General features: G+C 39.7%; 2 protein-coding genes across 2 annotated transcripts in view; one reads left to right on the forward strand and one right to left on the reverse strand.

The window, feature by feature from the left end:
• The window catches only part of LOC139698491 (matrix metalloproteinase-17-like), a 33,128-nt gene extending 27,598 nt beyond the window's left edge, over positions 1-5,530 (forward strand). Inside the window, exons 11-13 of the mRNA XM_071597370.1 lie at positions 1,993-2,134; positions 3,104-3,225; positions 5,178-5,530. Coding sequence (XP_071453471.1) covers positions 1,993-2,134; positions 3,104-3,225; positions 5,178-5,305 — 392 coding nt within the window. The 3' untranslated portion in view covers positions 5,306-5,530. The remainder of the gene's footprint in view (positions 1-1,992; positions 2,135-3,103; positions 3,226-5,177) is intronic.
• A 12,443-nt stretch (positions 5,531-17,973) lies between these two features.
• Positions 17,974-18,119, reverse strand: Ggamma30A (guanine nucleotide-binding protein subunit gamma-e). Its single transcript, XM_071597353.1, has one exon. It carries the CDS (start codon positions 18,117-18,119, stop codon positions 18,015-18,017), a length of 105 nt encoding a protein of 34 aa, XP_071453454.1. The 3' UTR covers positions 17,974-18,014.
• Between the last annotated feature and the right edge of the window lie 7,742 nt (positions 18,120-25,861).

The following is a 25,861-nucleotide window of genomic DNA, read 5'->3' on the forward strand; positions in this document are numbered from 1 at the left end:
GGACAAACTCATATTTATGGATTTATGGTAATCTATAAAGAAACCTGAAGGAAGCAGAGCTGTTTTTACTCATCATAGTATTGAGGAGCATGCAATCATGGTTTTAACTAGTCTTCAAATCTTGATGGTTGAATCACTCTAGTATATATGGGAAGGCCCAGAAGCACCCGCCCTGACCTAAAGAAGGCGGTAGTTGTTTGAAAAATATCACTGCATTAGAAAGTGCGCAATCTATAAAGCAAATCTTATGAGTTTGAAGATGATATATTGTTTAGTATTTGTTTGGAAGCCATCAATAGTGAATGTATTCAGTGAATTTGTGAAAATGGAGAGAATTGGTCATCTTATGTGATACAATACTTCTACTTAAAAGACCTCAGCCCAACCAATATAAAAGCTGAACTGAATTCTTCTCTGGGTAAGTCTGCTCGTTTGTTTACAATAGTAAAATATTGGGTAGTAGAGTTTAAATGAGGCAGTACGAGCTGTCAAGATAAACATCACATTAGTCGACCAAATGAGGTGACAAGTCCAGAAATGGTGAAGAAAATCCACAAAATGATCCTGGATGATCATAAACTGAAAGTGCATGAGCTAGCAGCATAGTAGGCATTTCAGAAAGTGTGGTACATTGCATGTTAACTGAAAATTTGGACTTGATGAAGCTGTGTGGTGGATGGGTGCCATGTTTGCTCACACTCGAGCAAAACCAGTGTCGTGAAGATGTTTCAATTTAGTGTTTAGCAAAGTTTCATGCCAACAAAGCAGAATTTTGGCACCATTTCATAACCATGGGTGATAACCATGAGTCCCTTCACACCCGAGGCAAAAGGAGATTCAAAAGGGAGAACCGCCTCCGAAGAAGGCAAAGACCGTTTCATCTGCAGGCAAGGTCATGGCGTTGGTTTTTTTGGGTTGCGCATGGGATAATTTTCATTGACCATCTTGGAAAAGGAAAAACTATCAACGGCGAGTATAATGCAAACTTATTGCAACATTTGAGCAAAGAAATCAAACAAAAGGGGCAGAATTTGACTGAGAAGAAAGTGTTCTTTCATCAAGATTATGCACCAGCTCACAAATTCGTTATTGCAATGGTCAAATTTCATGAATTACAGTCTGAATTGCTACCTCGTGCACCCTATTTGCCAGATTTAGCCCCCTTGAATTATTTTCTGTTCGCAAATTTGAAAAACTGGCTCAGTGGTCAAAGATTTTCCAACCGTGAAGAAGTGATATCGGCAGTTAATGGCTATTTTGAGGAGCAAGACAGTTCTTATAATAAAAAGGGTATTTAACTTATTGAACATCGGTGGGAAAAATGTATAGAGCTGAAAGGAGATTATGTTTAAAAATAAAAATATTTTTTTCCAAAATTTTCGTGTTTTCTTTGTTGTGTCAGGTGCATCTGGGATTACCCTTGTATACTGCCCCTATTATCCCTTTGGCAGAAGCTAGGTAACCCCTCTCCAGGCAATGGCTGAAACTTTAAGGTTTGAACCATCGTATATCTCTATAAAGGATTTTAATCAAATTACAATGAGATAAGTTCTTTTAAGCATATTTTAATTATGAGTATTGCAAAGAACTAGTGGTAAACTCAAATGGGTTAAAAGGATTCTTATGAGCAAACATAAGAAAGAGAGAATTCGCTTTCCCCTTCTGAGTTAAACATTGGTGTGCTCCATGTGCTGATGGATACTTAGATAAATCAGACAAAATCTGACAGATACTCCTTCAACCTGATGCTGACTCCTGGCGTGGAAACAAACTTTTGCCAACAGAAAACACCACTTGACAGAGAATTGAAAACAATGGCCATATCTTTGTAATACTTCAGTTTAATTATTAATAAAATTTCATAAAAATTGCAATTAATGGTATTATTACTGTGAGCACACTAATTTATGCTTTAACATTAACTTCTTCCTTCAGTAGTTAAGACCAGCCAAACCAAGGTGATCCACATATGAAATATCAATTTTTTTCCAGGAAAAAATTTCTGGATATCAAGTGGAGATGGGCTAATTCAAAATAGTCCTCGACCTCTAACTGATTATGGTCTTCCAAGCACATTAGAAAAAGTCAATGCTGCAATGGTTTGGGGGAAGAATGACAAAATATTCATTTTCAGGTAAGTAAGTTTCTAGTTCAAAAATCATTTCTTAATATGCAGTCAATAATTGTAATATAAAAAATTCATCAGTTTTGATATTAGTGGGAATAGCAATGTAAATAGTGGAAAATAACTTTAATTATGCACAATTTTCAAGTTTATTTTAATATTCTATGTTTAAATTCGTCAAATGCTATTAATCTATTAATCTTGCAGTACAAAAGGAAATCAACTAACATATTTTGATTTTTAACGGCGTGAAAATATGCTAAAACAAGAAAATAAGTAATGAAGTGCAAAGCACTCAAACATTCCATATTAGATATCATTGAAAGTACCAACTGAATTTATTTCTTCTTTTCAGGGTACTTTTCAAAATTAGGTCAATATAATGTTGAAAGGAAAATCTGGCTAAACATATACCCAAGCTAGGGATTTAGAAAGAGGAATTATCATAATTACTAGGAAAGGTCATTTACTTGGCCCGTCAATTTTTCTGTACATTGAACCTATGATAAGTCTAACAGGGTCAAAGCAGGAAATAGGAAAGAGTCAGACTGATAAATAACCACCATTTGATGCAAGCTTTTATTGCATAATTTACTTCAATATTTGAAAAAAAGTAGTAGTTTCAGGGGAGGCGACCAACAGCTGAGGTCATTTGCACCATTCAGAATGGATGGGAAAGTAGGAGGGGTGGAGAGAAACTTGGCTTTGGCATTAGCCTACTCTCTTAAAGTAAGGCACCAAGGGGTCGGTAGTTCAACCTTCCATCCGACAGAGGGCGTACTCAATTGAAAAGCTCTCCACAAAGCTCCTCAAGTAAGGATCGGGATACCACTGAAATATATCTGCTGCCTTCAGGATTCAAACCTGGGCCCTCTGGGTGGGAAGCCATTACATTAGCACCATTATGGTCCCCCATTTGAAATTATTTTCTCATATATCTGTATTATATTTTAATTCCTTATATAATTGACCTTTCAGCTCAGATCGATATTGGAGATTTAATGAGAGCACTTCTTTGATGGATGAAGGCTATCCCCAGCCCCTGGGAAGGTGGCGAGGAGTACCAGAAAATTTGGATGCCGTCCTGACTTGGACTGATGGTATGTCATAAATACTTAGATAGTAAATGCACCTAACTTCATTGATTCTTCAGCAATTCCTTTGCAGTTTAATAGTTTTATGTGCATTAAAATAGGGAATAGAATCTTTCAAGGAAACCATATATACCTACATATACCATATAAATATGCATTTTCAAAAACCGGTAACCTGAGATCACATTCTACTCTTCCCATGGCAGAAACAAGTGCCAGGAACCTTAACATTCTTTTTTGTAGTTCTTCAACCAACCAATTCATTGGGCGGAGATATCTAGATTCACAAAATTAAATGTTGTAAGGTGCACTCCATAGTAAATCATACTCAACTATTGATTTGATGACATTAAAATATCAATCAAAACTTTATTACAACATTATCATTTGTACTTTGAAGATTGCAACTGTACCCCTCTGGTCTTCTCCATTCAAGGCTAATTCTGATGCACACTGTTGGGCCATTGTTCTTATGCAGAACTGCTATCCCCTACTAGCAAAATATATGACCTCTTGTATCTCATAGAGTTCAAAGATAGTGTGAAATATGTAAATTCTTGGTACTCTGTTAAATATGTGTTACATCCCAAATTTAAAAACTGATTTCAATATTGCCCTTAAATAGCATTCTTGGAAATCATAAGTTGTGCTTTGCATGTCACAGTTATGTAGGGTTCTGAAAATGCCATTTACCTGGACTTCTCTTGACCTTAGAGAAATCAACATTAGGTGAATAAGTAAACATTTTTCATTTAAGTCCTCTTCTGGTTCATAATTATTATACATAATTGCTGCCACCATATAGAATTAGTTGGCGTATCAACCACTAAATAGCATCCCAATAATCTAAGGACTAATTTTGAATAACAATATCAGTAAAGCATAAAATTTTATACCCACATTTGAAAATACTAAACATGGCACCAGTGCAGGGATAATGCTTTTCAAAGCAGGCAACGCTTTTCAGATATGGTACATAGGTTTTCATATGGATTTATTATATGAATTTATGTAATATACATCAAGTATGAGAGAAATATAGCATTAAGAGGACATTTTAACAACTTTATTATATGTTTTTCCTTGATTTTTCTTAATTACATTGCACTCAGATGAAATCAATCCCTTCTCTGCCCATTAGACCTTAATTTTGCCTATGCATATTTCTTCCTCATGAAGAATTTCCTTCTCTCTGCTCCATTATTATTAAACTGATAAATTCAATTTAAGAGTTTTCCCTAGTCTGCCTGGCTCTTCTTAATTGTGTCTTGCTGCATATTGGCTGTTTCTCTTCTATGCTTCTGCGTATTCCCTCTTTCCTTGCTTTATCTATCGAATTAATCTTCATCATTATCCTGGGGTACAACTTTGCCAAACTCCCTATCCATTTGAATGCACTCTGAATTGTTCGTACACTTCTTTCATGCCCTCTTGTTTTCTTAAAATTGTGGAACTAACAAATTTTTTGCCTTTCTTTTTCTAAGAGAGTTATTTCTATTAATAAATATTTAAATAGCTCTTCTGTATAAATGGACATTATTGGGTATCATCTGCATCTGTACCACATTTATATCCATTATCCATCCAAAGATCCAATCTGATCTTGATATACTTCCAGGTCAATGCCACTCTTTCAGTCTCCATTACTTTTTCAATTCAATGATTGCCCCTTTTATTACTATCATTATCTTATTGAATCTTTGGGCCATCTCCTGAGAATAACACTCAGTAGCCGTCTCTTCTAGTCCACAGAACACAATTAAAATATCATCTTGACCTCATTCCTACTTGCAATGCACTTAAATTTTGCTTAATTATTCATGCGCCCCTACTTTATCATTATAATAGCTTAATATCAGCCATTATCTACTCAGAGCAGTGGCAGAGTTGTTATTAACCCTAGTGTTGATTAATTTGAATGCTATCAACAACTGAAATATTTTTCGTATGCATTTTAGGAGCATCATATTTTTTCTCTGGGTCCCAATTCTGGCGATTTGATAATACACTCATCAAGATAGAAGAAGGATTTCCTCTTGCAACGTCTAAAGTATGGTTTGACTGCCCCAATGAAGAAATATTGTGATTTCAGAGGAATCAATGAAGAAAAGTCTGAATCTGCAAATAGTGTTCAATATTATTGATTTATTTTCAATGATTGGTTTTTAATAATTGATCATTCATAGTTATAAAAAAGGGATGTGAATTGTTTTCAAAATGTTGTGCTGTGAGATGTTATATTGTACCTATACAAAAGATACTAAAAGGGTTATCTGTGTTACGATAAAAATAAAATAAATCTTTTGCCTGATGAGAAGTTACGGAAGTGATTAATGCAACTGATACAATAATTCCTGCCCTCATTTCACAGCAACTCTAGTTGCACCCTATTGAATGAACAAACTGAAATGTGTCATCAGCCTCAACAACATGTGTTGTTAGTATAAACACAGTAAATTAAAAAAAATATGGGTTCCGGCTATTGCAGTTAGATGGCACTGATGGCCAATGTCATTTATCTATCTCAAAAGATCTACATCTAAAGTCTAGGTTTCCTTGACTGTCAAAACCTTAAAAAAAAAAAATATTTCATGCGGAATGGTATTTGACTCAGGCCTGAAACAATGACAATTATTTTTAGTTTTCCCAAAGTTAAAAAAGGCAGGTACCAATAGGTCAGGCAATTTCTGATGATCCTAACCTGATTTGTGAATTTCAGACATGGTCTTTGGATTAGCATAATGTGACTTTGCAATGATATAGGTGACCCTCACCTATCAAGTCAAATTTTGAATTAAATACTGTGTGTTTAGTGGAAGTTATAACAACTTTTCTCATGAATGACAATACAAAAAATACATGTAAGCTTCCTGTAGTCTCCACAAGTGGACCCTGTAAAGGTGAAAGAACTATACATGCCAAGTCTCCAGATGTTGAACCCAGCTCATGCCAAATTCCGAGAGATGTATTCCTAGTTTTGAAAAACTACACTTAGCAATTTTGGACATGGACTGCTCTTACGTAGTAATTATCATTGAGTAGTGAATGGCTTTGAATGCTTCACCATTAATTTTAAAAATTAGTATCCAACATCCTGATGTATCATTAGCACTCTTCATGTACCTCCAATTGGTTTAGTGTGTGGAACAGTGTATTATCAAAGTAGACCTTTCCAAAGAGATACTTTTGACAATTTTAAAGAAACTATAAGAGATTCTGTGGCAGTAAACTTTGATAGAGTCATCAATTAATGGACGTTAAAATGCAACAGTTTCTCTTTCTATGTCAAAGTGAATGATTTTTACACTTTTAAATTGTTGCAGATAATCAATCATTTGTTTTCAATGGGGAAAGCAGGCCTTGTTTTCTAGCCTTTCTTTTGTTATCATTAGTAGCATGTTCATGAAGTGTGCCAAATTAAACTGGTAGATTACCATATTATAAGTGTAGAATAATACCTAAGGCAGGAGTAATATAAAGACTGGTGCCACTCATACTCTCCTCAGTCTCAGTAATGCATAAACGTTGAAAAAAGGCTCAGATGGCCAAAACCATAATTTTAGGAAAAGATACCATAAGATTGTGCCTTCAAGAGATAGACTAGGAAAATTTACACAGAATAGTGATAAGTTCCTGGATTGTGAGAGGTGAGGATGGAAAGGAACAATGATTGCCCAATTAAATGATACTGAATAGTGAATAGGTGTCTTGTATGCAGGTAGGAAGAGCTAAGCAAAAATGGTGTGATGTTGTTGAAACTAATGGCAAGGTATATTATAATGGCGAGGGGTAAATGATAGCAAGGAGAGGGGACAGGATACACACTGTAATCTGAATGAGAGGGCTAGGATGCATCGGAGGAAATACAAGTTATTTTCAGATACATATGCTGCCCTCGGTTATTATGAAAGTCTGCATTCAGAGAATTATGATTGAGGCTTGCTATGCACTGGCGGATGATGAGGCTAAAAGTATAAAGGCATTACTTCTATGATAAGTTGATAAACATTTTGGATGAGTTATACCCTTGTGAAAGACTGCTAACACATATGCATTATTATGAATGCAATTGGTTGGATTTGTGTTGGAGGAAATTCCTTTGGATAAATAGCAGGGCCTTTTGGTGATAGTAGTCGGTGGTGGTTGGGTAACATCCTTGTCTGCCAACCAAGAGGTTGTGGGTTCAAATCCCACCTAGGTGGATATTCCTCCACCTAGAACTTGGGTGTATGTAATTGTCTGCAATGTAATGCCTATAGGTTAGGTAGAAGAAGGAACTATTTGCCTCAATCTCATCGAATTAAGTCAACAAATAAATATGCATCTTCTGTGTGCTGAATACGATCACTTGGTGACCTAAATATGTGAATTCACCCAGAGTTGGTCACTGGTATTTGGATTGTACTTGTATTAAGCTGTGTAAATGTGGTAAGTTCTAAGGAAGCATATTTGAATCCTTGACTTGGAATTAGCTTCCTTGCAATCTACTGTGTACTCTTGTAAGCTGAGAGTGGCAGGTGTTTCCCTGAACCTCCATGTTAAGGAATCACTGAATGATGGAGTGATTTTGGCCTTTACTTGTCACTGAAATTACACTAATTTTTCTCTAAACACTCACAAGTAAAATGTGTTTGTGGGTCATGGTGTGATTGTTTTTGGTGCATTTGTTTCTCTGCAGAAATCCCTGGTATACAATATTGTACCTGTTCAGTTCTGAGATGTGAAAACTTAGATGGGATATGCTACAAAATAATGATGAAGTAGGTATATAACTGTCACCAAAAACATCCATACACTTGCAGATATGTAACTTTCAGTGGCATTAAGGGTAAGGATAATTAATTAATTTAATTTACTCTAAGCTGACTTCTAAATAAGAGTCTAGAGTGATTTATCAATCATGATATTTTTCTCTTTTGGCCCAAGAAAATGTAGTTCTTTGTTAGTGGGATCGGGGGAAGAAAAATCCTCCCCATTACTTACTTACCTTAACTGATCATTTCTCTTCACAAAATAAAATATCATTGATTTTCTACTTTAGTTTCATCTTCAGCATTTCAAAATATTAACTTCGAGATACATGAGAAATAGTAACAACAGGGGTTAACACACCAAAGACTATGTGTGGCATTTGTCCTCATTTCAAGTTATAGTAAGTGTATCCATACTTCAATATCTTCAGGTTAAATCAAATGTTGATGACAAAATTCATTGGGAGAACCATAGTCATTCCTTTCCATTTTTCAACTGGTCACAGTTATGTCAAATATATGAGTTAACATAAGGGTATATTTTGCCAATTATTATGTTATTCCAGGAGATAATAGCATTATTAACCATGGAAGTATTATTTGCCTGAATAATCTCTGATTGTGAAAATGGAATCCTTTTCAGGGACATCCATTGTTGACAATTACATATTTTGTTTCTACACAAGCAGTGTTTTTCAATTAAAAATTCTGATCACACAACTCAAATTACTTCTACCTTGATGAACACTATCTAAATTTAACGCCAGTAAAATCTCGTCAAAGCAACTTATTATGACAATGGGATGATTTTTACCAGCTAAGAAACCGATCCAATTATTTGATTTATGAGTCTTGTTCAAAATTATTAATCCTAGAAGACCGCTCAGTTTTTATAATGCAACATTTTTATTGGGCCAATAAACTCGTAATTAATGCCGCGAGTTGACTTGTGATCGGCCTAAAATCAGATAGAAATTTAAACAAAAACTATTTAACAAATAACCGGAGAGTCAAAAAGAGTTGTTTGTAGATAGGAACTTTGAAGGATTGTGAAGAAATACAAAATGATTTTCCGAGCAAAATTTTATTTTTCGCACAAAAATCAATCAAATTTTCAACACCAAGAACTGAATTGTTCTGTGATTTAATGCCTAAAGTATCCTTACCTACGGTCAAAATACCAGGCATTACGAAAGAGACGATCGTGAATTACCCACTTTAAATTCTCTTGCAGTGCCAAACCGCCAAGAATATCGCAATCTCTTGCGACAATTCAATGACCGCGTTTATTTTGAAAATTCTATGAATTTCCGCTTATTTATTCTGCCTGGGTTAAGAAAATTTCAGAATTAAATCATTTACGTATAATCTAGCTTTTCTTCTAAAATCGTTATATTTTGAAGCCCCATTTTCTTTATGCTTAAACCATTTTATGCCGTTCCAAAGTTACAGGTATTCACACACTTGTGAAAAAAATCATAAACACCGTAATCAACCTGAAGGTCGGTTTGGTGGTGATGTTAAGAGTTCGCCCAATACCAAGTCCAACAGCTTGTGAAATTCACACATTAGCAGGGTAGGGGAGTCATTTCCTTTCCCTGTGCCGATTATGGTTTCCCAGGAAGATCTGGTACGCGAAAAATCACATACCTTGGGGGGAGATGAAGGATCCCAGAGGATTACCCGGGAGTCAAACCCGGGCCCTCTGGTCAGTAGTCCAACGCTGTACTCCTGGACTACCACACCTCCATTCGGCAAATACGTATGCAGCATTTAATTTGAGTTAAAATTTTAATTTTGCCATCAAAATCATACTCTCTCAACGCCATAAACGAGTCCACATGAAACTCTACTGCAATGGAAGGTCGATCTTTACCACGTAGCTAATGATGAAATGTTTGCTATCAAGGGTAGAGTCATGTTGAAAATTCATCTGGAATTAATTGCCAAGAAAGAAGTACTAGAATGGAGATAAATATAAAAACCACTCCGCTGCAATTCTAATTTTTTTTTACCAAGAGCAATGGGCGATTCTAAAAGATTTGGTCGATCAACGTCTCTCCAATCGATTTCCATTTTAGAGGAATCAACCAAATAATCGAGTACTTCCCATCCGCAGTAAAAATGTTTAAAGAATCTGCCATAGGGAATTTTGTGCACAATGGCTGACGCGACGGATGAAACGCGTTCTGGATTAAAAGTTGGCGTGGGACAAGAGACCGGGTATTTCATTAGGCAAAAGAATTATATTTATGAATACATGTATTACATGTATATTTATGAATAACGTATACGTAAATCGGAATGCCGAATGATTCAATCAAATATATTTATTTTTTTCGGCTGTATTGCTCCAGGGTAATATTCTTGCTTTAAAATTCGGGTGCGCACGGTGGATTACGAAAATCAGCATTCCAGGCAATGGTGCCTGCGCAATGCGTAGGCGCGCAGCTGGTGTGCAGACGAACGCGCGTATAAGTATTACAAAAAAGCACGTTTCAACGGTTGATCGAATTGGGAACCGGGATTGATCAGGACACGAAGTCACAATCACTGAGGAGCAAATCTGCGACCGAAGCTCCGACTCAAGGTGGCCACCACCGCCGCCAGGGGAATCAATGTTGGCGAAAGAGCGAGAGGAGGTAGGTGCCTCGGGCGTACTTGCGCTAGGGGGCAAAATCCATGTTTTCTGATCAGAAGACCATCCATGTTTTCTGTTCAGAAGACATGGATTTGCGCGAGCACAACCACCTTCGCCACATTGATTGAAGAAGGCCGAAAGGTTAAACCTTCCCTATGTGAGTGTCCTTTTACGTGTTTTCTATGTATATTTTTGTGTTACATTGTGCCATACAAATGCCAAGAATGAAATGTTCTGAAAATGTTCGCTATTTGATCTTCCCAAAGGGTTGAAGATCAAACTGTGAAACATTTCAGAAAAATTTCCATTTTTTTCTTGTTTTCAGTACTATGAAAGGCCAGCAAAATTGTGAAAGACAAAAAAAAAAACGCTCGGGAAGAAAAGAAAAAAGAACGAATAAATAAGCGAATTGCAAATTTTTTTGCTAAGCTGTCAACACCACAAAGGTTATATATCTATCCCATTTAAGTTTTACATTCATGTATTGATACGAACATTTTTAACCTTCTTCCTCTGAACCCCAGGAATAACACAAAGGGTCCTGTCGAAGGCAATCTCGGGTATACTATATTTTTCGGAGTGATGAGAGAGAGAGATAGAATGCATTCGTGGGCACACGAACACTTTCATGCTTCTCATTGCTATTTCCTCTTTGAAGCACTGAAGGATTCGGGGGGAGGGGGGGATCAAGACCCCACCAGAAGAAACTTTTAAATAAAGCATAAGAAACCTAAAAAATAAATTATGAACCCAATTTCCTAGGAAATAATTTGTGAGCGTGTTTGACTCTTAGGCATAATGTTTTACTGCCAAATACACCCATTCACGGACGTAGTTTTTATAAATATAAACAATGGATAACAAAAACGGAAATTCTGTCCCCCGCCTTCCAAGTTAGTGTGAATATTTAACATAAATAGAACTAGTAAACCACCACAGCTGCCAATCCGAAGATTGGCTTCACTGATGAGAGCTCACCTAAATACCCCAATAAAATACCCCAATAGGGCGTGTGAAATTGACACACCAGGGTTGGGTGCAGTTCCTTAACCTCAGTTGCCTGCCCATTGCGATTTGGTATCCGAAAAAATCACGCGGCTTGAATAAATCGAATTAATGCTAGAGTACTGAAACGCAATGGGTTTATATGATGTTATTTCTTACGAGACGACAAAGACCTTGACCCGCACCCCAACAAATCGAGTGCATAGATGAGCCTTCGCACTGCAGGAAACTTACTGCTGTTAAAATAATTGCTGGAGAGGTTTATCTTTAATTCAACGGACTTCACTGAAAAAGGACAATAGGAAAGAAATAAAAGAAAAACAGTCAATCAAGAACAATAAAGGATTATATTAGGAATTGGATACACACCAACATTTATTGGCCCAAAAAAAGAAGTTAGGTACACAAATTATTTACAAATGGTCCACAGCAAGTGATTGTGGTAATACAGTTAGACAATAGAGGCAACAAATGAACTCACTGCATCATGAGTACAGGTATTATTATTATTACTATTTACCATTTTACTATTATTATTATTATTCTCGTTATTCCTTCAGGGGAATGGGAGAAAATGAGAAACCAAATATTTATCGTGAGAACAACAATTTTTTTATGAGAGCAAGTGACAGGGGTTAAGTTAATAAAGTAAAGCATACAGGTTTCGATTCGCTTCAATCGGAATAGGGACAGTCACAGAGAAATCACAAAAGTCACAGAGAAACTGTCAAAGACCCTTTTTAAAGGGAAAAAAAGAGGCCAAAGGGTAACAACTATTAAATCGGTCGATTTCTTTAGACACAAGACATTATTAGCTCACTCAAAGTCACAGCGAAATGTGAACTGCGGGAATCTGATTGAAGGGCCAACGTGTGAAAGGAACGAATGACGATGGCGATTATAATAATATTTGTTAGAAGTAAATGACTAGATTCCACTGCTCTGAATCAAAGAAAATGACTAGATTTATTTCCAGCTTTTTAAGGTGCTTTTTATAACGGTAACGAATGAGATCCTACATAGGTACGTTTTATTCGTTAATGGGAGCGGGATTTTTTAATTTTTTTTTGGAATTTCAAAAGACTTGTTATGAATTGGAGTCGACCACTGTAAGACACATTAGTATCAAAAAACACCACTTATTATTTTTTTTAACGCCTGTAATGAACTACGCGGCACTCTTGGAACCTGATCAATGAAATGATCTTCCAATCTCACGGACTCGATCATTTTGTAAAAAAAACAGCTCCCACTCACTATTGATTTGTACAAATCTTTTTTAAATGGCGTAATTGCAACGAATTTAACTGTCAAGACAAAAAAGACCACCGAGTGTGTGTGTGTGTTTGTGTACGTGAGATGACTTTAATTCTTCTGGGATATTGCCCTCGGTCCAAGCAACGAGATTAATGAAGTTACTTTCTTCGAGAGAGCCATATCTTTTCCTTTTGTTTTCGTATTAAACGCTAAAATTTTATTTTTTCAACCCTAGGTAGAACTTTTACGGTTTAATGATTACTGCACACATCCTCGTTTGTCCAATACGCCCCAGAGATAACTTTTAAATGTTCGATTATTACCATTTAAACAAATAATTTATTAAAATATTACTTGCCGCTATATAAACTTCACTGCGTTTATAAAGTAATCCAAGTCAATGACTAATTTACATAGAAAATTTTCTAAATCTAGAAAACGCTTGAAAACCTTTCTCCATTTTTTCCCCGCAATAATAGTAAATCATCCCCCCCCCCAAATACCCCTCCCCCCTCGGCTAGCCCGCCTTCCCGATGAAAACGCTCCAAACACAAAACGAAGATGATCGATGTTTCTCTTTCAAGCTTACTCCTGTTCGGTCGCCACTAGAATGAATGAATGAATGAATGATATGATTCAAAATATCCCTCGCCGACCACGCGATTTCCATGACGACCGCTTACCATCCCCCAACAATCCCAACCTGCACACATCCCTGAGGAGAGACCTTTTCGAACGAAGCCCGCGGAGCAACGCCCATTGAGGTGGTGCCTCCCTAAATAAATTGCCATTCCCGGCAACTTCTATCGCCAGCTCAAGAAGCGATTCCATTTGCTGCCATTACTCACGCGAAATCTCCTGCTTGCATTTAGCTTCGAAATTAAAATGAGACAATTCAATCGTTCATTTTTTTTCACAAATCGGCGGAGAATTTCCAGATACGGGAATAACAACAGCTTGGAATAAAACATCCACGTTTAAACTCCTATTATTAAATAGTTCGATGATTATAATCATTCCCGAATCTAGGAGGATACTTCGCTTTTTTAGTCTGAGAATGTATGGAAATAAAATATCCCCCTTTGCACAGTTTTCCTAAGTTTTAAATAATCGTTTTCTTCCTTTAAAAGGACCAATATTTTTCATTAAGAACAACTGCTTTTACTGTAATTTTTCATTTTTAGATTAAGCGTCCTTAAAAAAATAATTTCATGGAATATAATTGTCTCTATCGCATAAGGAATGGAATGGAACATACATATCATTGATTTTTAAAAGAGTTTTTGTTCGTTTTTTCTGGCGTGATCATTTTTTTTGTTCGGTGAACTTCAAAAATGAGATGATTGATGTCAAAATGATATTCGAGATGGAATCCATAAACAAGACGGATTCAAGAGAAATATTTATCGCTCCGTTAAACACATTCGCCCGCCGAAAATCATGGAAAAAACCACAGTGTGTGTGTGGGTATTTTTTTCGTAACGCCACCAAATGCAGCGATGGACATGCACTCGTCGTTATCGACCCCTCTCTAATGGAACCGACTGGGGGCGTACTGTTTATTGCCGCGCTCATTCCCGTAAACTGTGGGCTTTGGTACACTCAAAGGAGAACTTAAAGTTGTAAGGGGGAGTGAGGGAATAAATAATGTTCCGCTTCGTCGCTCGACGTGAGGATTTATATAAAAAAAGAGAAAAAGACACTTCTTCAAATAGTTTGATTCTTCTTTTCTTCTTCTTCTTAGTTCTTTGGGTAGACTACTCCTCCTCCCTCGCAAAATTCATCTCCCTGAAACGTGTGTTGACCAACTTCGTGCACCGTGACGGACAAAAAGTTCCTTTCACACACAAAAAAGCATTCTCCCCGTCCTGATTTCAGGCGACAGCGGATAGACTGACTTTGCAGAGGGATTCCAAGTAAAGAGTGGATGTCTCCAACTGGGTGCCACGAAAGTGACACATGACTAGTTCAGCTCACATGCCCACCGTCCCGAACACGCCCACTCCACCGCATATTATATCTCCGCTCATCCCCGTTCATTTTTTCTGATAGAGACTGTGACCGCGTCAAAGCGGTGCAGTCAACGTTTAAAGGATTATTTTGGGAGAATCATATAGTAAAAAAAGTTTCCCCGTTAAATTTATTTTTTGATCGAAAAAATGACCAAAAAGGTAATTCATGTTAAAATTCAATCGCGCATTGATAAGTTCAACGGCTTAAGAGGTCAAAAATCATGCAAGTCGCACTTGTTTCTGCTCCTTTACAACTGACCTCCCTCGGGGAAACCGTGACGCCCTTTCTCTCCGCTCCTGACACTTCCGGGGAGGTGGGAAGGGGGTTTAATTAAAAAAGAAAATATTGAAAGTAGAATTATAGCTATTTCCAAGGTTTTTCTCTTTAGAGGATCGACACTTACTGTTTCGGTCGAGACATCTTGACTAGTTAGGACATACCTTCTGTCGCCTCGCAAGAAATAAAGTGGACGACTCGCGTTTTAGTCGATTGCTTCTTTCGATTGTGAGATCACTAGCTGTCACGTACTGTCATACCGTTCTGGCTTAAAGGTCAGCCGATCTATGATACGAACAACAACAACACGCACTGACGCTTTCTTGACTTCTATCCTCTTCTTCCCTCTTCACAAACGCAAATGTTTTCTCTCTTGGTGGCGCAAGTGGAAATGCATGCGCCCTCCAGTGGTGACCGTGGCGACGTGGATTGGTGGGTTCTGATGGAAGGTTTGTTTAGGAGGGGGATGGGTGACTTCGCGGTGGGTGGATGGATGGAGAGGAGTTAGGACAGGACAGGGACACAACTTGGAGTGAGTTAAAATCAGACTCCAATGAGACCAACAAACAAACACAGAACACACGGCTTGTTGGGCGAACTTTCCACAATCGGTCCGGATTAATGTCCTTCCCTTCATTTATCTCTCTCCATCTCTCTCTATCTCTTTTACCGAAGTTCTTTCATCAGTTTCTCTTTCACGCGACATTCGTGACGTTGTCTTCTTCTTTCTCCTTTATTTATTATCATGGAATTGAAGAAATCTGAATCTTCACCGCGGAATCATAAAAACATGCAATGTTTCGCGATGTTTATTTTCCATTCACCAGTTTAGTGTACGTGTATTTTTGTGTGTGTGAGGGCAGTGTTTCTCGTAAGAATGCGTGGAATATGGGAAAATGGGAAAAGGTGCGATCATTCTGGAAGGGTAATCGGAAAGGAGTGACGAGGCGTCCTGGGATTGTTTCGGGGGTTAAGGGATGGTGGTGTGTGAGGGAGAGACGCATTTCTGGAATTAAATGCGGGGGAATACTATTGGTCGGAGGCAGTTGGGGACATTTATTGTACAAAGCCTTCCTTTACTTTTCTGTTGCCATGAAGGGCCAGGAACGAAAGGGGGAACGGACTGGATGGGGAATAAATAATTGGGGGTCGACCGTCCAGAATGGAACTCCTCCATTGGGCGACCCGATGATCTTTGAACGTGAGTGTGGAAAAAATTCTCCAAGACAAGAAAATCAACAAATTCTCCTCCGAATGCGATGGCGTTATGGGAATGAACGCGGCGTAAACAGGGTATGGAAAAGTGAAAGGATATGCTCCTGTGAGGAATTTAGGACTGTCATTTATTCTTTCATACAATGATAACACGGGTGTGTGTGGATGTATGTAGTGTCTTTGTCAATTACGGCTAGTTCTCTTTGCTTGATTATATGGTGTCGGTGCTCGAAATTCTCTTGCGTATTTTCAGACAGAGACCAGGAGATGGCCTGGATGAGAGACTGGCCTTGCCGGAGATGACCTCGAGGTCGTCTTCTTCGGGGTCACTTGAGCATGGGGAAGTTCTTCTTTCTGCAGCTTATCCGAGAGAAAATCTTCGCAGGGAATGGACGTGTGCGGTGTTGAGGACGGGGTAAATGGTTTATTGGTTTGATTGGTTGGTCCGATGGGTGAACGAGAGAATCGAACAGAGGGGGGAGGAGGAGGAGGAGGCAGCCGAGAGGGTGGCGCTCGACGGGCGGAGAAGATCCAGGGTGAGGCGGTGGGGTGGGGATGGGTGTGGGGGCAGGGTTTGGAGGGAGGGTCCGGAGCGATAAGGGAGGGGAGGGTTGGAGTGGGGGAGGCAGGACCACTAAAGCACTCGGAGGGAGAGTTCAAGAGAGGGAGGGGTTTTAACAGGGGGTCAATGAGGGCAAGGGGTCTCCGGGTGATTTGGAGTCGTCGGCTGTTCTTTCTTCTGACGGATTTAGGGGGTTGGATGATGGCGGGCACTTTCTTTTTCTCTGAATTTCTCCCTCCCTTCTTCTACATCCTCCGCTGCTTTCACTCTCTCTCTCTCTCTTTTCCTCTCTCCATAATGTGTCACGGAGTGACCACGGCTGAATGGATGGAAGGAGTACGATTTGATGTAGGTGCTGCTGCCATGTGTCGTCGTCGTTGGTTGCGAATCCGGGTCGATCGGAGATATTAAAAAAATTGTTCCCATCATAAAAAAAAGAGAAGAGCAGAAGGGGAGCGGGGACCAGAGGGTTGAAGGTGGAAAAATGATTTGGCGGTGGTAGAGAGGGAGGCAGTGGCCAACTCCTGATCTCCTTCTTCCTTACCCTCCACTGCACCATCTCGCTTCCTCTCTGGCCCTTTCCCTTCTTGGCGGGAGCATTTCTTTTCAGTCCCTCCTCTTTCCCCACTTCTAGTGCCCCACTTCCCATTTATTTCCCGTCACCCTTTCCATTTCTTCCCGCCATTCGTCACCGCTTTCTCCCTCCATCCCTCCCCTCCGCTTTTCTCTCAACCATCCTTACGCAAAATAAACGTCATTATTCCTTTCTCTCCGTATGTTTTGCTTCCTATTTTTATTTTATTTCCTTCTCCAAAGCGATTCTTTGCCCCAATTCAGATTTTCTCCATTCTCCTTTCTTTCTACTCTTTTTTTGTGTTTATTTCCCATTCGTTTCCTACATGTCTCTCATTTTTCTCATTTGCGGAATGGTCCCATCTCGGCAATTCATTCTCCTTCCAAAAAATTCTGCCCCCAACTCCTCCTCCTCCTCATTCCTCTTCCCCTTCCTCTTTCTTCTCCAACCCCCCCCTCTTTCACTTCCTCCCCCCCTTCACCTCTCACCCCCTCCGTCACCTTACATGATGACGCACTTCCCCTTCTCCGCCCACGGGTTGTTCTTCTTGTCCGGCGCGTGGATGAGTGGGTCGTTCTTCTCATTCTCCTCCACGTACTCCCGCATCCTGCTCAGGGGAGACACAAAAGAGAGACGACGACGTCAGTACAACAAGAGAATCGCCCTCTCCACATTCGGACCTTTATCAATATCCACACATGTAAGCAAATACCAATACCAGAGTGGGAGAGTAATGAACCCCAAGGTTGATTTGACAAGAGAGGGTAGAGCTCACGCAATGCAAATGACAACGACGTGAGAAATTCAAATATTGACAGGGTTACAAGGGGGGTCCGTTCCTTTCCTTGTGTCGCCGAAGAATCACCCAGCTGAGTAGTTTATATATATATATATATATATATATATATGTATATATATGTATATATATATATGTATATATATATATATATATGTATGTATATATATATATATATATATATATATATATATATATATATATATATATATTATTTATATGTATAAACCAAAAACAGAGTAATCAACCTAAAGGTCTGTTTGGTAGATGATGGTAGAGTTAACCCAGTACTAAGCCCTATAGGGCGTGTGAAATTCACAATTAGGGTAGGGGGGCCAGTGCATGTTATAGTTTCCCAGGAAGAGCTGGCATCCGAAAAATCACCAAGCTTGGGTGGTTTATATATATATATATATATATATATATATATATATAATAAATATTGGGACGGCACAATAGAACACAAATAAAATTGTAACATTTAAAAGGACACTCACACCGTAAATTGTGTGAACTTTCGGCCTTCTCCGAGACCTTCTTCAAGTAAGACTTACTTGAAGAGTCTTACTTGAAGAAGGCCTCGGAGAAGGCCGAAAGCTCAAGCAATTTACCGTATGAGTGTTTCCATATCATCGATTTATATATATATATATATAAATGACATCGCATATATATGTATGTATATATATATGTATGTATACATATATATACATATATATATACATATATATATATATATATGTATATATATATATATATATATGCATGCATACATACAGGGTTCGTCCGGAAAATAAGTGTACTGACTCCTGGACTGGGCGCGCCGCTCCAGGCGCGCCCAGCACCGCTCTGATGGGCTGCGATTGGAGGGGGGTATGTTGGCAAGCGACGCTGAAAAAGGCAGTCGGCTCTGAGCTGTGGTGTAGTGAGGAGCTCTGTTAACGCGAACCTCCACGCTCGACCCACGTCACGGAACGCGATGCCGAAGTTTTTGGAGCAGCGTTATTCCATCAAATTTGCGGTAAAGCTTGGGAAATCGTCTACCGAAACTGTCGGTATGATTAACCAGGCTTACGGGGAGTCAGCCATGTCCAGAAACATGATCTTTCGGTGGCACAAGATGTTCGTGGAGGGCAGAGAAGACGTCGACGAAGAGTCTTCGAGAGGTTCCCGATGATGCCTTCGCGGGAGCGTTCCAGGAATGGGAACGCCGCTGGAACAAGGGTATCGACTCACAAGGGTCCTATTTTGAGGAATATTAGCTTAAGATATGTAAAAGTGTAATAAATTTTTTTTCCTGAGCTCAGTACACTTATTTTCCGGACGAACCCTGTATATTGCTTATTACGAGATCGGTTTCGTATACACATGGATTCATAGACAGGGCTGGCGAGCGGCAACATAGAGCGGAAGCATACAAAATACGAACTACTGCACAGTAAAAATACATTCGCGAGTTTATTTATTTTGACAGCATGTCCGCCTTTGGTAGTCTCCGAGGACGTAGCTATGTACGAATTATACCTAATTAAATATATGTGTGTATATACATATTTTTCGAGGAAGACTGTTAATAAAATATTCGTTTTATTTTACAACGCCCTCACTACCCGGATAGGTATTGTATGGGCCTGCAATCAACTTAGATTTTAGACACACGCTTCCATTATCGCCGGAATCCAAAATCAGAGGACAATTTTCTTGAATGCTTGGCGTAATTAGAGAGATACATCATTTGATAGTCAATAATTCGAGCATGTACAGCAATTGGTACAGGTCTCGTTCTTATAGACGAAAAAGGGAGAGGAAAAAAGAAAAAAAGTGGTCGCTCACGATATTCTGTTACTATATGCTCAATGGTAACCGATTACATTCTTATAACCGTCAAGTTTAAACTATATGTAGAATAAAGGGAAATACTTAAAACGCAAGATGCCATGGCAAGCTTTTGTTTCTGCAAGGCGAAAATATTTGGAGCATTTTCAGAGATTACCATGCCAGCAATTCCAAGGGAAAATTCAAAAGCTTCCATCAATATCCTTCCCCGTATGCTTAATATTTTTAGATCTGAATAATTTAGGTGTTTGAGGGCAGAGGCGATGTTTGCCACGGCGCGGCACGAAGAGAGGGCGGGCTATTTTCCACCGAAAGAGCGACGGAGGGCGCCGCTGAGTCGATCGGTTCAAGAAGGTGATGTTTAAGAAGGAGCGAGGCAGAAGGGGTGGGGGTAGAGGAAGATTCGGGGGAGGGGTTGGGAATAAAAAATGGAGGATTATTGGAAATGTCAGTGGAAGAGGGAAAATTTTATAAAGGGTTCTCTGTGACGGCTTCAAAACTGGACTCTTAACGAAAGAAGAGGCGGCACGCAGAGTTGCACCCAATGCATAACCTTTGCGGGGTTATGAATCATCTCACTGAATCGTCTGTTACTGTGGAAATGCTTTGAAGAAAAAAATTGAAGGAAGGAAATCTAAAAAAAAGAAGGGCGAATTACCTTGCACAGAGATGATTCTTTTATAAAACTGAGGCACGCCAGAGCAGCTTTCATTTTTTCCTCGATCTTAACTCCCATCGTTCCTTCCATTCCCATTTCCCCGTACTCAAAATCACGTTCCAAAACCTCCGTCTCTAATAAACCATCCCTGCATACAAAGGGAACTATTTCTCACGCATCTCATATCGTGTTAATCTTGGAAAGACGAGCTATCAGAGATGGGAGTTCTCGCACCGCTTTGGACGCTGAGAGGTGTCCCTTTCAGAGGAGCACATAGGTTCGTGTAGAGGAGACATACAGAAAGAACTTTTTTGTGTGTATTTCCATATTTGTGATGGCCAAAGTCATCTCGCTCCTTCGTTTGAATTATTAAAGCTTTCACCCTTCTCTGAGGCCTTCTTCAGGTCAGACACCTTTGATGAGGAACACATATAAAGGACATATATAAAACCAAACCATAAAAACAGTAATCAATCCGAGGGTCGTTTGGTAGATGATGGTAGAGCTCACCCAGTACTAAGCCCGACGGCGTGTGAAATTCACACATCAGGGTAGGGGGGCCAGTTCCTTTCCCTATGCCGGTTATAGTTTCCCAGAAAGACCTGGTACCCGAAAAATCACATAGCTTGGGTGGAGCTGCAGGTGCCCAGAGTGCCTTGCCCGGGAACCGATCCCGGGACCCTCCGGTCAGTAGTCCAACGCTCTACCCCCTGGACTACCGCGACCATATATATATATATATATATATATATATATATATTATTAGGTAATTTACCGGTTAAGATAGAAGGGGGTCAGCTGAGTCCAGGCCCTTGATTCACTCTTCCAGGGTCAGTTATAGCGTTATATATATATATATATATATATATATATATATATATATATATATATATATATATATATATATATATATATATTATTATTAGGTAATCTACCGGTTAAGGTAGGTTTTTGGACGGACAAAGCTACTAAATAAAACATTTTGTGACTCCTAAAAAACACAAAATCCAGCATCCTACTCTATATTAGGTCCCTCTTCATCTCTGAGTACTTTCATCCTCCTTTCATCCCGTCCAACATCCCTATCCCGTTCCTTCCCTTTCCTCGTTTGCCTAACATTCTGCTCTCTATTACCGCCTTCAATATCCCACTGCCGGTCAATACCCCATTCATCCATTTTTCCTGCATCCATAGGCTTTCTCCCAATAAACCCTCTCTTCGCCCACCATACCTAGTACTTTCTCATTTGTTTTCTTCTCTGTTCATTTTACCTTCTCCATTCTTCTCCACACCCAAATTTCAAAAGCCTCCAGTCTACGTCTATCCTCCTGCTTCAATGACCACGTTTCCGCGCCGTACATAGCTACGCTCCATATCAAAGGTTTTACGAGTCTTTTCTTAACATCCTTACTCAACGTCCCTGTCATCAACTCCCTCCTTATAAAAGCCTCCTTGCCTAGCGCAATTCTTCTCTTTACGTCCCTACTACATTGACCGTGTTGGTCCAAAACACTACCGAGATATGTAGGCTGTTCTACCTGCTCAAGTTGTTGCCCTCCTATTTAAATGCTTACTTTAGCCTTTTTCTTTCTATAAAATCGCATTACCTTAGTTTTATTTATATTGATCCTCATCCAATACCTGTCGCACTGAATTTCTAATTCACTCAGCAATTTTTGCAACCCTTTGGCTGACTGACAAACTAAAGCTTGGTCATCAGCAAACCTGATTTTACGTATTCCCCGCTCACTTTCATTCCATCCTCCAGTTCTTCCCATGCCTCTTTAATCATTTCCTCTAAATACAGGATGAACAGCAACGGTGATAATGGACAACCCTGCCTTACACCCCTTCCTAACACTGCCCATCTGGACTCCCCGTTCCCCACCCAGCTATTGCTTCTTCCTACTTCTTCATTTAATACTATAGCAATCCCTTGTTGGCTCTCGTCCCCGCCGCAGTATATTATTCTATAATTATCACTCCAATAATCTCTGCTATCCTTCCATTTCACCTCGCATAGACCTAAAATATCTATATTTCCCCTTTCCATCTCTCGCCTAATATTCTCCAGTTTCCCCGTCCTCATCATTGTGCTAACATTCTACGTTCCTATTCTAACTAATGTGGTCTTCTTCTTCTGCGTCTTCTGTCCTGCTGCTGTCGCTTTTCCCTTGCAAGGGTGTCGTCTGATGACGACCGCGGAAGCCTTGCCTCCCCCGCTGCCGGACACTACACACGGCCGATTGGGCCGAGCCCCGTAGTTGCCAGGATTCAAAATCTCTTTAGTGACCATCATATTTATCTTGGGAATGCTAATTGAGGTTGTTTACCATTGCCTTCCTCAATAGTGTTATTAACGTGGCACCATCACCTCCTGGCCGCCCTTCTGGGGTCAGACGCCATTGCAGCCGCCTCACTAATGAACACTAACCTTCGACCTATGGGCGACCCTACCAGGAGCAATTTTTATTACTCCCGCCAGCAAAGCTCTAGGGCTCATCGGAACGCACAAGCCCTTCCACCACGTCAATGTTGTAGTCCGGGGAGGGATATATATATATATTATTATTATTAGGTAATATACCGTTTAAGGTAGGTTTTTGGATGGACACAGCTACTAAATAAATATTTTATGACTCCTAACAAAACTCATAACCCAGCATCCTACTCTACATTTGGTCCCTCTTCATCTCTGAGTACTTTCTTCCTCCCTTCATCCCGTCCAACATGCCTATCCTGTTCCTTCCCTTTCCTCGTTGGCCTAACATTCTCCCCTCCATCACAGTCTTCAACATCTCACTGTCTGTCAGTACCCCATTCTCCCACTTTTCCTGCCTCCATAGGATTTCTTCCAACAAACCCCTGTCCTCGCCCACCAAACCAAGTACTTCCTCATTTGTTTTCTTCTCGTTCCAGAAAATAAACAAATGAAGAAGTACCCATATATATATATATTTAGTACTATATATGTATATATATATATATATATATATATATATATATATATATATATATATATATATATATAAAGTTACCACCCCTATATATGTATTCATACAGTGGTGAGAACTCGCGAATTAGCAAATATATGTATGCTAACATTCAGATCTTTTGAATTTCACGGTCTGAACCGTCACCATTAGAACATTACCACTTTCTTCCCCCCCTTCTCAGACCACTCCGGATTAAACCCACCGCAACCCTCGCATTCACTACGTCTGAAACCTTCCAGTCTACTCTGAAGAAGGCCCAAGAAATGGCGGAAAGCTTAAACTACATAATATGTGAGTGCCCTTTTACGCGTTTTCTATTTATATTTTTGCATTCTATTCTTCCGTCTAAGTGTTATATTGCTCTCATGAGTTGTTCTACATCATCGTTACATATATGACTATGTATAAATAAATAAATATATATTATTAATAAATATATATAATATATGTATATAATTTGAGATTTTCCAACATCGTAGGCATATGCCTTCAAGCGTAAACCATTCAGCATTATATATTTAACCTGTCACTAGCAAATTGGTTTTATACGTTACTGTTCGAGGCAAAAATGAAAAATCTTTCATAGAACATCTTCAGGGGCCGCTGAAGAGGCCGAGTGAGGAAGGGAGGTAGGGAGGGTTTTCGCTTGCCGACAGCTGGCAGAAGACGAAATAGGGTGTGGGGAGGAGGATATGGGGAGAGGCGCCAGTTCGGGAGCCCTCTTTTTCCTCGGGGGTAGCCGAAGGGATTGTGGCTGGGGGAGGGGGTGAAGAGGGCGAGGGCCTCCTTGGTGCGGAAGGGCAGCGCGGACAAGGGTCGGATGCAGGGTGGGGGGGACGAAGAGGCAAGCACTCACGAAATAAGGCGAAGGCCCTTTATCCGGACCGAGCAAGGGTGAACTATTACCTCCTTGACATTCGGGCTCCGTCCACTGCTGCCCGCCGGGATGCTGGGCCGAGGAAAAGGACGACCGACCCCCCATGGACCTTTTGAAAAGCTCAAGCCGCCCCCTCCCCTCCGATTCGTCTCGCTCCCTCTTGGGGGAAGGGGGGATGGATTAAATTGGAGAGCTTGAATGGGAGAAGTTGGCGGGGGGAGGGAACCCAGCGTCCCCTCCCTACCCCCCCAAAGGACCTTTATCGATACCAATTCTTTCCCCCCCTCCCGCCAAGAAAGGGGGCACAAGGGAAGCAAAAGACTCCCAACTTGATTACCGGTTCGACAAAATGGCAAGTACACTCGTCCGGGGCACATGAGGTTGCCCCAGACACGATTGCGTCCGTCCCATCGTCTCTTCGTTTCCCCTCGATATAAATCACGTCGGGAGGGTTTGTTTGCGTGACCTTTTTACCCTTATTGATTTTCTGCGAGCTTCTTTAGCTTGGATTTCACCAGGTAGGCCTTTACATTGTTATATCACATCCTGTACAATTGGTGATATCTGGCATAACTGTTTGGAATCTATTTTAATTGGAATGAAAAACTTCAACCTCGGGTCTCTGCAGTGTTTTATTTCGATTAGGCCCTGATTTTGATGACCTGAACGTGGAACTTCGAGACCCAAACACATAAAACACAGCGTTATCACCGAGTTGTATTTTTTCCTTCCAATATCCTCTACGTATACATATGCGAGAACCTACACATGAATCATTAATTGCCCTTCGCGTGCCAAAAAAGAACTGATTGATTTCGTAGTGGAAGTTAACCCTCCCTAGTTGTCTGAAAACTAAACAAATGTGTTTTATCCTGATAAAAACCAAGAAAATATTTGGGAACAAAATATTTTGACACTTAAATAATAATGATCACTAATTCGTGAAGGACCCTTAATATATATTTTATTTCGAAATATATTACCAAATCACTTGCTACACTAAGAATAAGGCTAAACATCGATTGTGTAATCGGGGCAGAAATAACATTAAAAAACCAACAAATTCACTTAAAAGCGGTTATCAGTTGTTGACGAAATAATGAACCCTATTTCAATGGAGGAAGTACTTTATTTGCCCAGATCGTATTTTCAGGTGATACTTAATGGAACTGTCCCGCTGAAGGA

Source organism: Hetaerina americana, unplaced genomic scaffold, assembly GCF_022747635.1.
Source record: "Hetaerina americana unplaced genomic scaffold, ioHetAmer1.1.p SCAF_87, whole genome shotgun sequence".
In the NCBI taxonomy this organism is placed as follows: Eukaryota; Metazoa; Arthropoda; class Insecta; order Odonata; family Calopterygidae; genus Hetaerina; species Hetaerina americana.

What these genes read in the sequence shown, in the direction of transcription:
- Ggamma30A (XM_071597353.1), bottom strand. Translation starts at nt 18,119, where the DNA reads ATGCGGGAGTACGTGGAGGAGAATGAGAAGAACGACCCACTCATCCAC.